At 39.6% G+C, this 14,188-nt stretch overlaps 1 protein-coding gene across 1 annotated transcript in view; it reads right to left on the bottom strand.

The window, feature by feature from the left end:
• Nucleotides 1–7,673: 7,673 nt before the first annotated feature.
• Nucleotides 7,674–14,188, bottom strand: part of TRPC6 (transient receptor potential cation channel subfamily C member 6) — a 109,217-nt gene continuing 102,702 nt past the window's right edge. The window contains exons 11-12 of the mRNA XM_050894763.1: nt 12,272–12,347; nt 7,674–10,736 (exon numbers count right to left, since the gene is read on the bottom strand). Of these exons, the coding sequence (XP_050750720.1) occupies nt 10,585–10,736; nt 12,272–12,347 (228 nt within the window). The 3' untranslated portion in view covers nt 7,674–10,584. The remainder of the gene's footprint in view (nt 10,737–12,271; nt 12,348–14,188) is intronic.

Below are 14,188 nucleotides of genomic sequence, written 5' to 3' on the forward strand. Positions count from 1 at the left end.
TTATCTGTCCTGAGTGAGCCATATGGAGTCAAATGACAGCATTGTGGGCATTACAGCAGTGACCTCAGGCCAGGCGAACATCATATTCCTATGTCAGGTCTGTACATGTTAGCTAGGAATACTCTTGAACCTACTTTGAAGGTACATGTGGGCTCAGCCTCCGTGCCTGGCTTTTTCTTAACACCTTCGTCCAAATAAACTAAGTAAGAGGCAGGTTTTAGCTTGCATTAAGGCTTGTGTTCACGCTTGGCAGGCAGGTTACATGCACACTCCCAGGAAAATCAAGCTCATGATTGTAGGAATAGAGGGGTATTGTCCCCTTCAAACCAGACCATCAGGGGCTGATGTGTTTTATTTACACTGATGCCCAGCCAGGACATCCATTGCATTCACCTGCTGCTACAGCCTGAGGGTGCAGGTAAAATATGAACCAGGCTATAAGGTTTGAATTTTATAGAGGTGCAACCTGCTGAAGGGGATTTACCTATATTACAGTTGTTTAAAGCCATTTGTAGTGCTAAGGATAACTTCTCCTAGCAGAAACTGGGCTTTTAAGGGCCTGTTTGTAATACTCAAATCCTTTTACACTGTAAACAAGAACAAATAAGAATGAGGACAGTGGTTCTGATTTCCAGAATTGAGTTTGCTCAGACAAGTGGTTTTTTTTGTTTTTTCCTCCCTTTTTTATAGCAAGATTTCTGGAAAGTTGATGCACTTAATGCAGTTAGCCATGACCTTGACAAATGTATTGCACAAAGATAAGCAGGTTATATTATAATCGTTACTGAATCAATACATCTATTTCCTAACTATACTTGTTAATTCAAACCTCTGGCCATGGTATAATGAGTTTATGTTGGCAGGGCCAAGGCACTGCTGTGGAAAATTACTGTTTTCAAGCTCTTTGTTACCTAGGAAAAGAGTAGATGAAGGAACATGGAAATACAGTTGGGAAATAAAATTGTTAAAATATTTGCTTTATTGGAAAGAGAATGATACTTCATGTATTTACATACCCAGTTAAAACATTTACAGGGATGGACTTAGCAGAAGATAGGGTTTAGTGGGACTCATGTAGACAGTGTTAGCGCAACAAGAGGGAATGTAATTCTCGTAAACTGGAGAAAATGTGACATGCTTCTAGGCTATGTCAAATCCTGTCTTTGATCCAGACAGTAATGATATTTATTTTGGATAGCACTACAGAAAAAAGTGTTGTTACGACTCAGCTAAGTTGATGATGAGTTGTCAACGGTTTCTTTGCCTGTTGTCCACATGTGGACGCCCACTACCATATGGTTTTTGGCAAAGAAGGAATTATACGTCTACACCTCCTGAGATGTCTGGTGGACTATACACCTCAGAAGTTGTTAGAAGCTATCTTTCAGTCACTACTACTTCAGTTACATTGGAACTATCCTTAGGTATTGCTTTGCACTTTTTGGGACTAGAAATTTACAATTGTTACTGAACTTTGTCATTAGAGATTCTAGAACGGTTCTTGCTGGGCTCTGGGAGCCTACCCACAGCCCTGCAGGGACTTCATTGTAACTCATCCCCCACTGTAACAGTTCCCTCTAGCTCCCTCTTACCCACCAAGTCACCTGAACTGAGAAACACCTGAGATGACTGCATTTGAAGACTAGTTTCTCCATGTTGTTTTCACCTTTGCTATTAGACTGAATTTACTTTGGACAAACAACTACAGGTTTGTATCGCACAGAGCAGCATGCATATAGGTAATTTTCAGTCCCATTATAAAGTTAATGTAAATTGTCTGGGTACACAGGAAGGCAAATTCACTCTTTGTATAATGCCACTGAAGTCACTGGGATGGATTAATTTGACTTAGTGTCTGCAAAGTCTGGAGTAGCAGCTCTGCTACAATGTGCCCTGTGAATCCAAACATAATTTACCTGCCAGAAAGTCCAGGCTGTCTTTGCTACAGCCTGTTAAATAAGATGGATATCTACCACCATCTGTTTTCTTTTGGCATGCATCCTCTGGTCTCCAGGTACACAGAGGGCTTTACCTACAGTCCTGGTTTCGGCTGGGACAGAGTTAATTTTCTTCTTAGTAGCTGGTACAGTGCTGTGTTTTGGATTTAGTGTGAGAATACTGTTGATAACACACTGATGTTTTAGTTGTTGCTAGGTAGTGTTTATACTAAGTCAAGGATTTTTCAGCTTCTCATGCCCAGCCAGCAAGAAGGCTGGAGGGGCACAAGAAGTTGGGAGGGGACACAGCCAGGACAGCTGACCCAACCTGGCCAAAGGGATATTTCATAGCATATGATGTCACGCCCAGTATATAAACTGGGGGGAGTTGGCTGTGAGGGGTGGATCGCTGCTCGGGAACTAACTGGGCATCGGTTGGTGAGTGGTGAGCAATTGCATTGGGCATCACTTGTTTTGTATATTCTAATTCTTTTAGTATTATTATTGCCATTTTATTTTTTTTTCCTTCCTTTCTGTCCTATTAAACTGTCTTTATCTCAGCCCACGAGTTTATTTTTTCTTTTTTTCGATTCTCTCCCCCATTCCACTGGGTGGGGGGAGTGAGCGAGTGGCTGTGTGGTGCTTAGCGGCTGGGGTTAAACCACGACACCTACCATTGCACGAACTGATGCATGCATTTATTGTACATGGAAGAAGCTTAGGATGACAAACTGTTGGCTAGCAGCTGCTGACTATGTTACGACAACACTGAAAAATTTATAGACATTGAAAATGATGGCTTGAAATACATTTATTTCAATCAGAGTTGAATTCCTGCCTAAACCAAGTATGTAAACCAATAAACCTAAAAATAAATGGGTGACCTTAACAATTTACTTTTCAAAGGAAGTGTTAGAATAACTGAAGGGGTAAGTTTAACAGAAACAGTTTACTGGAGAGGCATGTATATGTCAACTTTGCAGTGACCAGGACTGCTTCCAAATTTTTCAAGTCTTTTGTTTGATAAAGTAAGGGAAGAGCAGGAATTATTAGTTCCAGAGCTACTGCAGTACACTGACTGCAGTCCTGCAGCTTGAGTGCTGTTCTCTGTATAAAATAAACCAAAAGAAATACATGTGTTTGAAGGAATTTCAAGCAAGCCTGACAACAGGAGCACCTGTTAAAAACAATTCTCATTCTTTTAAATTTTCTGTAACTGTATTCTCTCCTATCGAGCTCCTGAGGAAACTCATGAGGACCACGACATGCCATCATCCTGTGAGACACTGTTGGGGCAGGGAGGTGGGGATACCTCACTGGGATCATCAACACACATCCTATCCCCAACACAATCTCCTTCATATTAAGTCTTGGATGGCGACTAGAAAATTTACCTGCATGAAATAAAAACATCTCAGTGCTTGCTTAATGCAACAATTGAATAATTTGAGGCTGAGTATTCAGCTACTAGATCAATTGGAACTGCTGGATTTTGTAGTGTAAAGCCAAGTGTAATGGGGATTGATTTATAACAGACACAAATAAATCACCTAAAATCTGAGTCTCACTGAAGTACATTGAAGCTGTGAAACCATCTGCACAGAAGAGCACTCAGCATATTTTTATGTGCAACTGCCAGCAGTTCTTGCTAGCTCACTACTTCCATGCAGACCTTACTGGTGACCCAATAAGGGATTCCCATTTTCTCAAGATCCTGAATTACAAATAGATTGGGCGAAGGCTCCGCCTCCACTCTAAGCCAAGATTTACCTCTGAAGCACCATTCAGGCAATAAAAGTCTGTGCTGAGTGAAGGCCCTGAACCAGAAGGTGCTGGTGACCTGCGCTTGTTTTCACACAGACATTCACAACTGGGATTTTGTGACAGTGGATGGGACTTACCTGAGCAGTGGAAAGAAAGGTATTTTGAAAGCATGTTTTGCTGGCGTATTTTAGACATCTAAAATTGTGCCCTAGAATTTTCTATGTGTTTTCAGAGATTAGAAGAGGAGCCTAGATGGCTTGCTGAGTTATCTGTGTTGTGGATATCTAAACCAGAACAGAGAAAATCACCAGACCTGTGGAACATTCATCAGTGGTTACAGGCAAACTTCAGACAGTAAAAGAACTGTAGGCTTTTTGGGAGTGATTTTCTCTTTATTTCCTTCCACCAAGAAATCTTTCTTGGTCCAGCCAGGGCTTGGCTTTAACACTCTTGATGGTACTACAGTCAATGGCCTCCTGTAGGGTCAGAGAGAAGTCTCTGCTGAAGGGATGTGGCTGTATCAGGCAGTTTACTTTCCTCAAATAAAGTGCAAAGCAAAGCGTAAGGTCCGCTTCAGGGGGAAGAAACTCATAGCATTCTTCGATGATGCGGACAAATTCGAGCACAAGGTCATTTCTAGGAGAAACATTTTCTTTAGAAAAACAGAACCACCATCTCAGGAGAGATCATACGTGCTGTAGCACAGCCACCCAAAGTAGTCTTGAATCTTTTACTACCAACATGACTTGATAGCAACCTGATATTGCACCTTATTTTCTGTTCGCCAGAAGGACTTGCTCATGATGTATGTTTTTTTAAACAATTTCCTGTGCCAGTCATTTTTCTCCATTGAAAAGTGAGTATGTTATGAGCCAGCTGCAGAGCCTCAGTTTACCATGAGGAGATGGGGACTGAGTAATCGGGCTACAGACAGGACAGGCTCAGCGAGTGTCTTACCTGGAATTTTTAGAACTGCAGTTCTCAAGAACAATCCCATAGCAATGCCTTTTGCTGTGAAGACATTAAACTCATGAAATCCTGTATTTTTTCCTCTATTGAAGTGGATTACATCATTGGAGTTCTGGTATAATCAAAATCTTTTCTGGAAGCAAGGAAATACTCCCTTTGAGAAAGAATTTAAGTTTTCTCTTTTATAAATTCCTCAGACTACTTATTCGAGCATGTTTACATCAGTTAGTATCATTCTCCCCTGGCATAAATGAAGAAGCTGAGGAACAGAGAGTTGAACTGGCTTGACAAAGGTCGTGGGAAAATAAATTTATTCGTAGAAATCCATTCATTAGCTGAGAGTGAGTAGGTTTTGCCTACAATCAAAAGGGTTTTGGACTGGTTGTCATTTTATTTATGCCCTTTTTGACAGACTGTGCAAACCTACCAGAATATACTCCTTGTTGTTTATAAAGCACAATGAAATCTCAAAATGATATAAAAGCGTTCATACATAAAAGTGCATTAAAATATTGCCATTAATATTGATAATGATTTATCTGCTGAGCTGTACTTTGCATACTATACAACCTGATCTTTTTCAATTACTTTGATTGGAGGTCCGTCAATTAAAGGAGCAAAGAGTAAACGTCAAAGAGCTGAATCACAGAATATTGAAAAGGTTAAAACAAAACCAGATGCTACTAAAATACAGTTGCTTGGACACAGAAAGCACTGAAGGATTGTACCTTGTGATCCCTACTGCACTGTCACATTAAGGATGGTGAGAAGAACAGAAAGAGGAACAGGACACTTGGGTTTTGCAACAATGGAAACAAGAGAACAAATGAAATATTTTGAGCTACTCAAGGTCATATACACCAGGGAAGAGCAGTGTATCGTATGGGATACCCTGGCCTTCTAAGTACATGAAGTTTAAGGTACACTCCTCAGCCTCACCTAACTTCGCTTTTGATATGAGCTCCTGAAGTACAAGTATTTTTCCAAACACAAACTTTTTAATTTATGAGTTCTATTTTCCACAGGCCAAATTAAAATTTAAGTAGGAACATAAGTGCTTAGAAATATTATTCACACCAGGCATTTTCTAACAAATTAAAAAAGCGTTAAATATTTACATGAAAAATGAGCAATTTTCAACATAAGGACGATTTCTACTGTTCTGAAAATGAGTACAGTTGCACATTATGTGGTCTATAATGTATTAATTATAATGTTCAGCTACAAATTTCAAGCTTGAGGGAAATCCCTAAGAGGCAAATGCAAGATTTCATTGGACTAAATTGCATTTTGGGACACTGCAGTCATGAGAACATGTTCTTAGTAAATTACATGATACAGCTGCTATAGCTGAAGTACTGCCAAGATCAAACGGTGTATTGTAAACTTTAAAGACATAATATTGAAAATATGTGCTCACCACAATGTACTAAAACATGGGATATGAAGTTCTCTTTATCATAAAACTCCTGGTTTCTCAACAAGAATTTAGTTGCTATGTGCACAGTAAGTTACAGTTTTTCTCACATCTGGGGTAGATGCAGCTAATGGGTATTTTCCTTTATGCATACTCACAGTTACGCTAATGAAGAAGGAAAAAATGTAATATTGCCGCAGAGTAAAGAAGAACCATACTCATCCGTCATTCCTGGAGGATGGGCTGGATTCTTCTGGAGGCAGGTTAGATCCTGCCCCTCTCAACGACTGGCCTCATTGGTTCAAGCACTTCCAAGTAGATGAGCATCTGTGACGGTTCATGGCTCTGCAGTGTACTGCAGTGCCCACTTCTGCCAAGCTGGGACTTCTCGCACTTCATTATAAACATTGCTAACAGCTACACTGGCTTCTTTAGAGTAATTGGAGAGAAATGGTCACTCCTACTGTATGACTCACCTGGGATACTTGGCTACCTTAAGATGAAACAAAATCATGCCTTTGACCGTTTCTATCCACTGAATATAAAGAAAGCCTAGATGAGCTCAGATGCAGAAGTCTTCAGGGCTGGCATCTAAAATCAGATGAACCTATAGATCCCACTTCTAAAACCAGTAGGATTCATTGGATTGGCCTGGCAGTGCTCTAAAATAGGGTGAAATACAGCAGATTGTAACCTGGAATATCTGAATCTATATGTGAAACCCTGTAGCTCTTACTCAGGACCTGTTACTGCAAATCTTGAGTACCTTAAGCTTGCATTGCAATATTGCTCTCTAATATCTGCAGTCCTCCATGATGTATAAGGCTTTTTCCCAATAGTTAGGCATGATTTGGTTTCATCCAGAATAGTGGGAGAAACCCCTGGGCAAAGCTTTGTTGATTTGGGGATTTTCTTACTGCATTTTCTTCTGTTTAGAATTTCTTAAGCCCTCCTATATCTCTTAGTGAAATATGTTTGCATGAACAGAAAGGAGAATGTCTAAGAGACGACAGATTCTACCCACCTTGTCTCATAATTCAAGGTTAAGAAATATTCAGGGAAAAAAAATTATAAAGGCAATACTTCATAGTAAGTCTGGTTTAGAAGTGGAAGCTGCTGAGCTCAAAAAATTAACAAGATTTAAAGAAACAACTAAGTAGGTAGCAAGACTATCTTGTTATCCTAATAACTCACAAAAAAATCTGGAAACACTTCCTCATCAAAGTTATGTCCATCTTGTCTTATTAGAAACCAGAAGAACTATGTAGGATGCAAATTATCTTTTACCTACTACAGATGTTCTGAAACATCTAGCATCAGTCACAGTCACAGCAGACAAAATACTTGACCTTGAGTCTAATCAAGTATGAAAAGACCTTTGTTCCTTCTGTGAAACTTTTTTTGTACTAGTGTTGCGAGCAAATTGAAGTATTTTACCATATTTGTCTTGCTGCTGTCTTCCAAGCAAGAGCAGCCAAAAGTTCCCAGTGAAGGACCAACGTGTTCATGCAATGCATCACAAAGGTATTTTGAGTCTGGTACATTTAATTTTTTTATCAGAATAATATATTTGGTATTGTGCTCATTTTAAATACTACATTGCTTGTCACACTACATTTGGCAATAGACCTCTTCAAATATATTTAACAAATTGTTCCATGAGTAATAACTACATATAAAATATCTTCATTGAATTAAAAAAATCTATATGTATTTTCTTCATGAAATACAATATATACATTACGATCTTATAGTTTTAAGGTAAGTCAAAATTTGGGCTTAAACAAATTCACATTGTCCATTTTACCTCTGTAATAAAAATCTTCACTTTAAAAGTGCCTGGATCTTAAACTGTGTTTATGTATTTCCTTATACATTGGGTTTATGGAGATCGAAGGTTTTACCATCATCTAGCACTAGACCGCAGATCCAAATTGTACATTACAATGACCAAAAATAAAGACCTTTGATTCCTGAAAGCAAACTTTGACTGTCCTTGTTACCTCAAGTTCTGACCAACAGATTTTCCGAAAGGCTTGTCAAAGGTGGAAGATCTGCTTTGAGCAGTATGGCCTCTAACGTGGTCATTCAATGGAGCTGTAGTAAGTGCTCACTGCTTCAGAAAACCAGGCCCAAAATACTCAAGCAAGAATTCAAAATCAGTGGCCAGTCCTGGCCAAGGGAGATAGGCAGGAACCATCCGGGAGCCGAAAGGCTGTGAAGTTAGTGTCACGCTGCCTTCCAGCCCGAGATCACCCCAACTGCCTTCGTTTTCCACACAATGGCTGACACAGAAACCAGAGCGTTTCTGCTGAAGACCAGCCAGTCAGGTCATCTCAGAGTCCACAGTACCCCCTGTTGATTACCGCAGGAAATACTGCAGGTTATGAGGTAATGCTTTTTCATGATCAAAGGCGAGTTATGAAATTGGCTATTCTGTAGCTCATAGTTTTTCAGGCCAGCACACTGTGGTTTTTAATACAAACTGCTGTACCTTTGAAAATCTCACTTTCCGTCTCCTCCCTCAGAGGAAGAAGCCTTAAAAGTTTCTAAACCCTGAGTTCGTTACACCTGAGGCCCACAGGACACGGATTGTCCCACACGCTCCATTTGTGGCTAAACTAATGGGCCAAGCAGAATGCTGAGCAGTTCCCCCAAACCATGACAAACATCCTTGGGGCAGGCCGACCTCCACAGCAGCTTCCATTGCTCTCCAGGCAAGACACAGCCCCTCGCCTTCACCTGTCTTCACTTGATTTCAAAACCCGTTCTAATACACTTTTTTTTTCCCTGAAAATACACAGTGAAAATACACCAACAATTTTTTTAAAAAGGACTATCAGTAAATTCAGCTAGAAACTAATCTAAACCCATTAAAAAATAACTTCCAGCCTAAAAGGGAGAGGTGAAACATTCTGATACATTCCACAATAAATAAGTTTCACAAAGCTAATTTAAAAGCAATTACTGACAAGCCATTTTCAGCCTTGTTTCCTACACATACAAGGCTTTTACAGGTGCATTATACATCTTGATGTTCCTGTTACAATTTTTCACAGCCCTTTCACTAGTTTCAACCAAGCTTAGAGAGGAGCAGAGATCCCCAATGTAATATATGCTTCTAACAGTCCCAGAATTGGTGAGTGTCAGTAGAGAGAAACCCAAATTACTGTATTAACTGAGGGAAAAATTAGATATTTGGCCTGTATCTATCTGGAGAGACAGAAACCAGCTGACTGTCCTGCATGGACGTATTAGCTGGCCAGTCACACAACTATCAGCCAGACACAGCATGGCCTACCTCTTCTCCAGTTTAACAGGAGACATAGAAGAAATATTGCAGTGGGCAGGGTGGAAGCGTTGGAGGCTTTTCCTGATGACATGGAGTGAAGATTCTTCATTGAAGGAGTCCTAGGGAACACAGCACAAGAGCTGAGCTTTCTCCAGTGGAAAAAAGGACAAGGGATGCAAATCCACAGAAGATGAGATTTCATGAATTTTTGGAACAACATGGTTTTGTTTGCTAAGGATATATCTGAACAAAATTCAATGATTTAAACAAGTTTAACTGTGGGGAAACATGGTCCGCAATGCATGATGTTCCCAGAATTCAGAGAGAGGGTTTGCACCTAACATTTTAGTATCTTCCACCTTAAATAAACGTTACTAGCTTTACATTCAAACCCCTACCCCACAGTTCGCGAGTTTTAGTTCAAGACATAAAAGCTGGAGAACTGGGGAATTCTGGAACAGATTAGAACTTCAAGGATTAATTGTTTTGGATTAAACAAGTTTTCTTCAGGCCTCAGCAACAGCTTTTCAATAAGCTTGGTGAAAAATATTTCTTTCTTAATGCACTAACTCCCATTGGAACCTAGGTATCTTTCAGGATAGTCCAGTGGTGACAGGGATAAGTAGGGAAAAGTATAACACAGTGCTCTGAGTATTCTGATATCTACCTCTTCAAGGAAACGTCCACATAAATTACTTTAATATCCTACACATTTTTAAGAAAGGCAGTTAGCTTTTTTTTTTCCTAGTTGGGAATGCTTGAAAAATTAAATAGCTTTTGATATAAATATGTAAAAGCCTGGAATTTTCCTCTTTTGCCTCACTAAAATATATGTAAGAATGTCTACAAAAGGAAATTTGCAAAAATAACCAGTTTATGTAGGAAAAGTTTAGATTTATGCTTTTAATCTTTCATGACTGGGCTTATCAAGATTCCACTGGAATTCTAAAAGAGGTAAATTGAATATTAAAATGATCTCAAACTAACTCTTCTTCAGCAGGTAAAGAATAAATAAGTATCTTTACTCAGGTGGTATCTCCTCCCTACTGTAGACCCAGAGGATTTGCCACTGTGATTTTTCAATAAAGAATTGGAATGATTTAATTTCTGAATCTGTTGTAGAAATGTGAGCTAGACTTGAGAAAAACAGAAATATGGCTTTAAGTGAATTGTTAATGTTCTGTTGCATTTCTTAAACATTTAGGTTATCTCCTGCTTTCTTCTTCCTTAGAGTCAATTGACAGTTTTTCCCCAAGTTTCCGTATAAGTTCTGCCAGATCTTCAGAATTTTGAGATTTTTCCTCAAGGAGTTCATACCGGAGACTTGAGATGTCCTGTTTAATTTCCTTCAGTTCACCTGTAACAGATGTGAGAAGATCAGACTATCAAGAAACAAAGGAAAAAAACCAGCATTTCCAAGTATCTCACAGTTATCATGGGTTTTCTCTGGATTTCTTTGTAGAAACAGAAAAAGCAGATGTTCTGCTGCCCATTGGTGAATGGTGGCTTAGGGGTAGGAATATGAAGATGCAGTTTGGGAATCAAACAAATCTGAAGGCAAAAGTGTGAGAGATCACATCAGTTCACAAAACTCAAATGATCCGTTACACGGAAGCTGCTCTTCGGCTGCAAGACAGATCATAGAATCATAGAATCATTTAGGCTGGAAAAGACCTTCAAGTCCAACCGTTAACCTAACACTGCCAAGTCCACCACTAAACCAGGTCCCTAAGCACCACATCTACATGTCTTTTAAATACCTCCAGGGATGTTGACTCCACCACTTCCCTGGGCAGCCTGTTCCAATGCTTGACAACCCTTTCAGTGAAGAAATTTTTCCTCATATGCAATCTAAACCTCCCACGGCGCAACTTGAGGCCATTTCCTCTTGTCCCATCACTTGTTACTAGGGAGAAGAGACTGACACCCACCTCACTACAACCTCCTTTCAGGTAGCTGTAGAGAGTGAGAAGGTCTCCCCTGAGCCTCCTTTTCTCCAGGCTAAATAACCCCAGTTCCCTCAGCAGCTCCTCATAACACTTGCTCTCTAGACCCTTCACCAGCTTCGTTGCCCTTCTTTGGACATGCTCCAGCGCCTCAATGTCTTTCTTGTAGTGAGGGGCCCAACACTGAACACAGTATTCGAGGTGTGGCCTCACCAGTGCTGAGTACAGGGGCACAATCACTTCCCTAGTCCTGCTGGCCACACTATTTCTGATAGAAGCCAGCATGCTATTGGCCTTCTTGGCCACCTGGGCACACTGCTGGCTCATATTCAGCCGGCTGTCGACCAACACCCCCAGGTCTTTTTCTGCAGATCATAGAGATCGGGGGTGCCTGAGTCCTCCTGGCCAGCAACAAGGCCTCTCACTGTCCAAAACAGAGCAGTCCTCTCCTTTTCCTGCTGCATGAAGTGTCTTTCCAGCATCAGAGTGGTGCAAACATAGAAGAACATTTCTGTGAAGTTCATTCACTAGCTGTTTCCAGCTAATAAATCACACCAAAAAAAGGCGGAAGCATGCATATCCCCATATATGAATCCCCAGTAAGAACACATATCCACACAAGGGAGAATTCATACGGGAATGCCCCAAACCAGCTGCTGTATTAAATGCAGCCTCACCAAGGGAAATGCATGGGCATTACTAGAAGTAGCAACACTTGTCACAAGAAGTCATCAGATCAGTGATAGTTTCTGATGGGAGAGCAGAGACAGAAAGCCACATATTTTCGTTAACTTCAATTTCATGTTAATTTTACATCTTGCACTTGTAAACATTTCAAGTGGATTAAGTATTTTGGAAACATTATTTTCAAGTGGCATATGTAACCACTTTCATTAGGTTTTTTTGATTCTCTGATTAGACATAAACATACAATTCATCAACATACCTTCATTGACTTCATCACTTTCCTTATCTATCTGAGCTTTCAGTACATATCTTTTAATGAGACGCTTCATTATTTTCTGCAGAGAAGAAAGAGTTTTCTTAGTTGGACTTTCTAGCATTGCTATGACATTTCAAAATATGAGCTCTGCTACCTTCTGTTGCGTTCAGACATTTCAGTGTAGGACTTGCCAGGTTAACGGAATATACTGTAAAAATCTGCTTTCATCTACAGTAGATATTTAAATTTTATGATTCTGCATATACATGTACATGAAAGTTAGAAAACTAAACACATCTCATGAATGTTATCATTCACAAAGCTTAACCTACTACTGGAGTCTATGAGAATGATTAATACAGTTGCAGCTTTGATCTCAATGTAGGTGAAACCATCTAGCCTTTATTGCTACCAGAAGATGATAATGACCCTGATAAGCAGTGCTAATTGCTAAACCCTTTTGCCATCAGTTTATTTTAATCTATTTTTATATTATATTTGATAAGTTGTCTTTTCCCAATGACAGAATGGGAACCACAATTCTAAGGGTCATTTAAGCATCTCAGCTAGGACTCATCTAATCAAACACAGATATTTTCTAATGTAAATATACGTATCTGTGGCAGTCACCTTTAATTCCCTCTATGGATAGAAAAAGCAAACCTGGGAGCACAGTTCATCTCAGACAACTATAACTGATCAAATAAATCACAACATTAGAATTACTACCCTTTCTGCTAATAATAAGGGGAACCTAGGCCAGCAAATTTACATGTAAATTTTACCTTTCCAGGAAAAATGAATTCTGCCCCCGATTCTCCCATTAGTTCAAATCACTTGAATACGAAGGTATCTAATTACCTTTAAGGATCTATCTTTCTATCTTTGGGTTTAATACTTTCATATGGTGTAACCCATGACAACGCAATACTTTTTGTTTTTCACTGCAAGATATAAAATATACATCGGTTTATGTGTCTGCTTTTGTCTCCACAGTAATAGACCTGACCAGAGGTGGTTGTCAGGTGAATCACCCCAGATTAGTGGTTTCAGACCATCACTACAGTCATGCTTGCAAGGTCAGCAGCTGTACTGTTTATTCTAATAATCTGAGAATGTTTCAAATACAAAGCCACACATCCTCATGTTTATGGGATATATTTGTAATGTTAGTGTCTATCACTGCATCATAATGAAATTGGCTGTGAAAAAGTCAGGGAGTTTTTGGAATAGACCTGTGCAAACACTGCATAATGTAAGAGTGGAGCAGAGCTAGCCTGCCCAAGGGGAAAAACTTTTTTCTGTCTTATGGTTAAAAAAGGTATACTTGTTTTCTATACCCTTGTGCATTCAGATGGTCTTGTTCTATTGCCCAGGCAGCTCTTGCTTCTTCATTTCCACCTGCTTTGTAGTATTACAGGAAGGAAAGGAGCAGCCTCTGGACCAGAATACCTGAGCTTCATACAGAATACCTGAGCTTTATGTGGACTGTGCTGGGTCTCTTTATACTTAACTGCACAAAGGCTCATTGCAGTTGTTTAGGAGGCAAAGAATAAACAGACTGTATTGATAGCATAAAGGCTGAAAGATATTTGCAGTGTTTGAGGTATTAGTACATAGAGGTGTGGCACAATAAGCTGAGCTGCTTCAGCAGATGGAACGGGAAGATTTTGCGGGTTTTTTTGGTTTTCTTAATTCGCACTGTGCAGTTGAGGACTCAACCTGTCTCTAAAATTAAAACCACTTTTCAAGTGCTTTAAAATATTGTACCATAAGCATTTAAGAAACAAAGAGGAGAGAAAAATACCCTCAGATTGTACTGCAAATACCTAAATCATTGCATTTATTTCTGATATATACATGGTCTGTGGATTTATTCTTGATTCATTTTGTTTAACATAAATTCAAAACTGTCCTCAT

Source organism: Gymnogyps californianus, chromosome 1, assembly GCF_018139145.2.
Source record: "Gymnogyps californianus isolate 813 chromosome 1, ASM1813914v2, whole genome shotgun sequence".
In the NCBI taxonomy this organism is placed as follows: domain Eukaryota; kingdom Metazoa; phylum Chordata; class Aves; order Accipitriformes; family Cathartidae; genus Gymnogyps; species Gymnogyps californianus.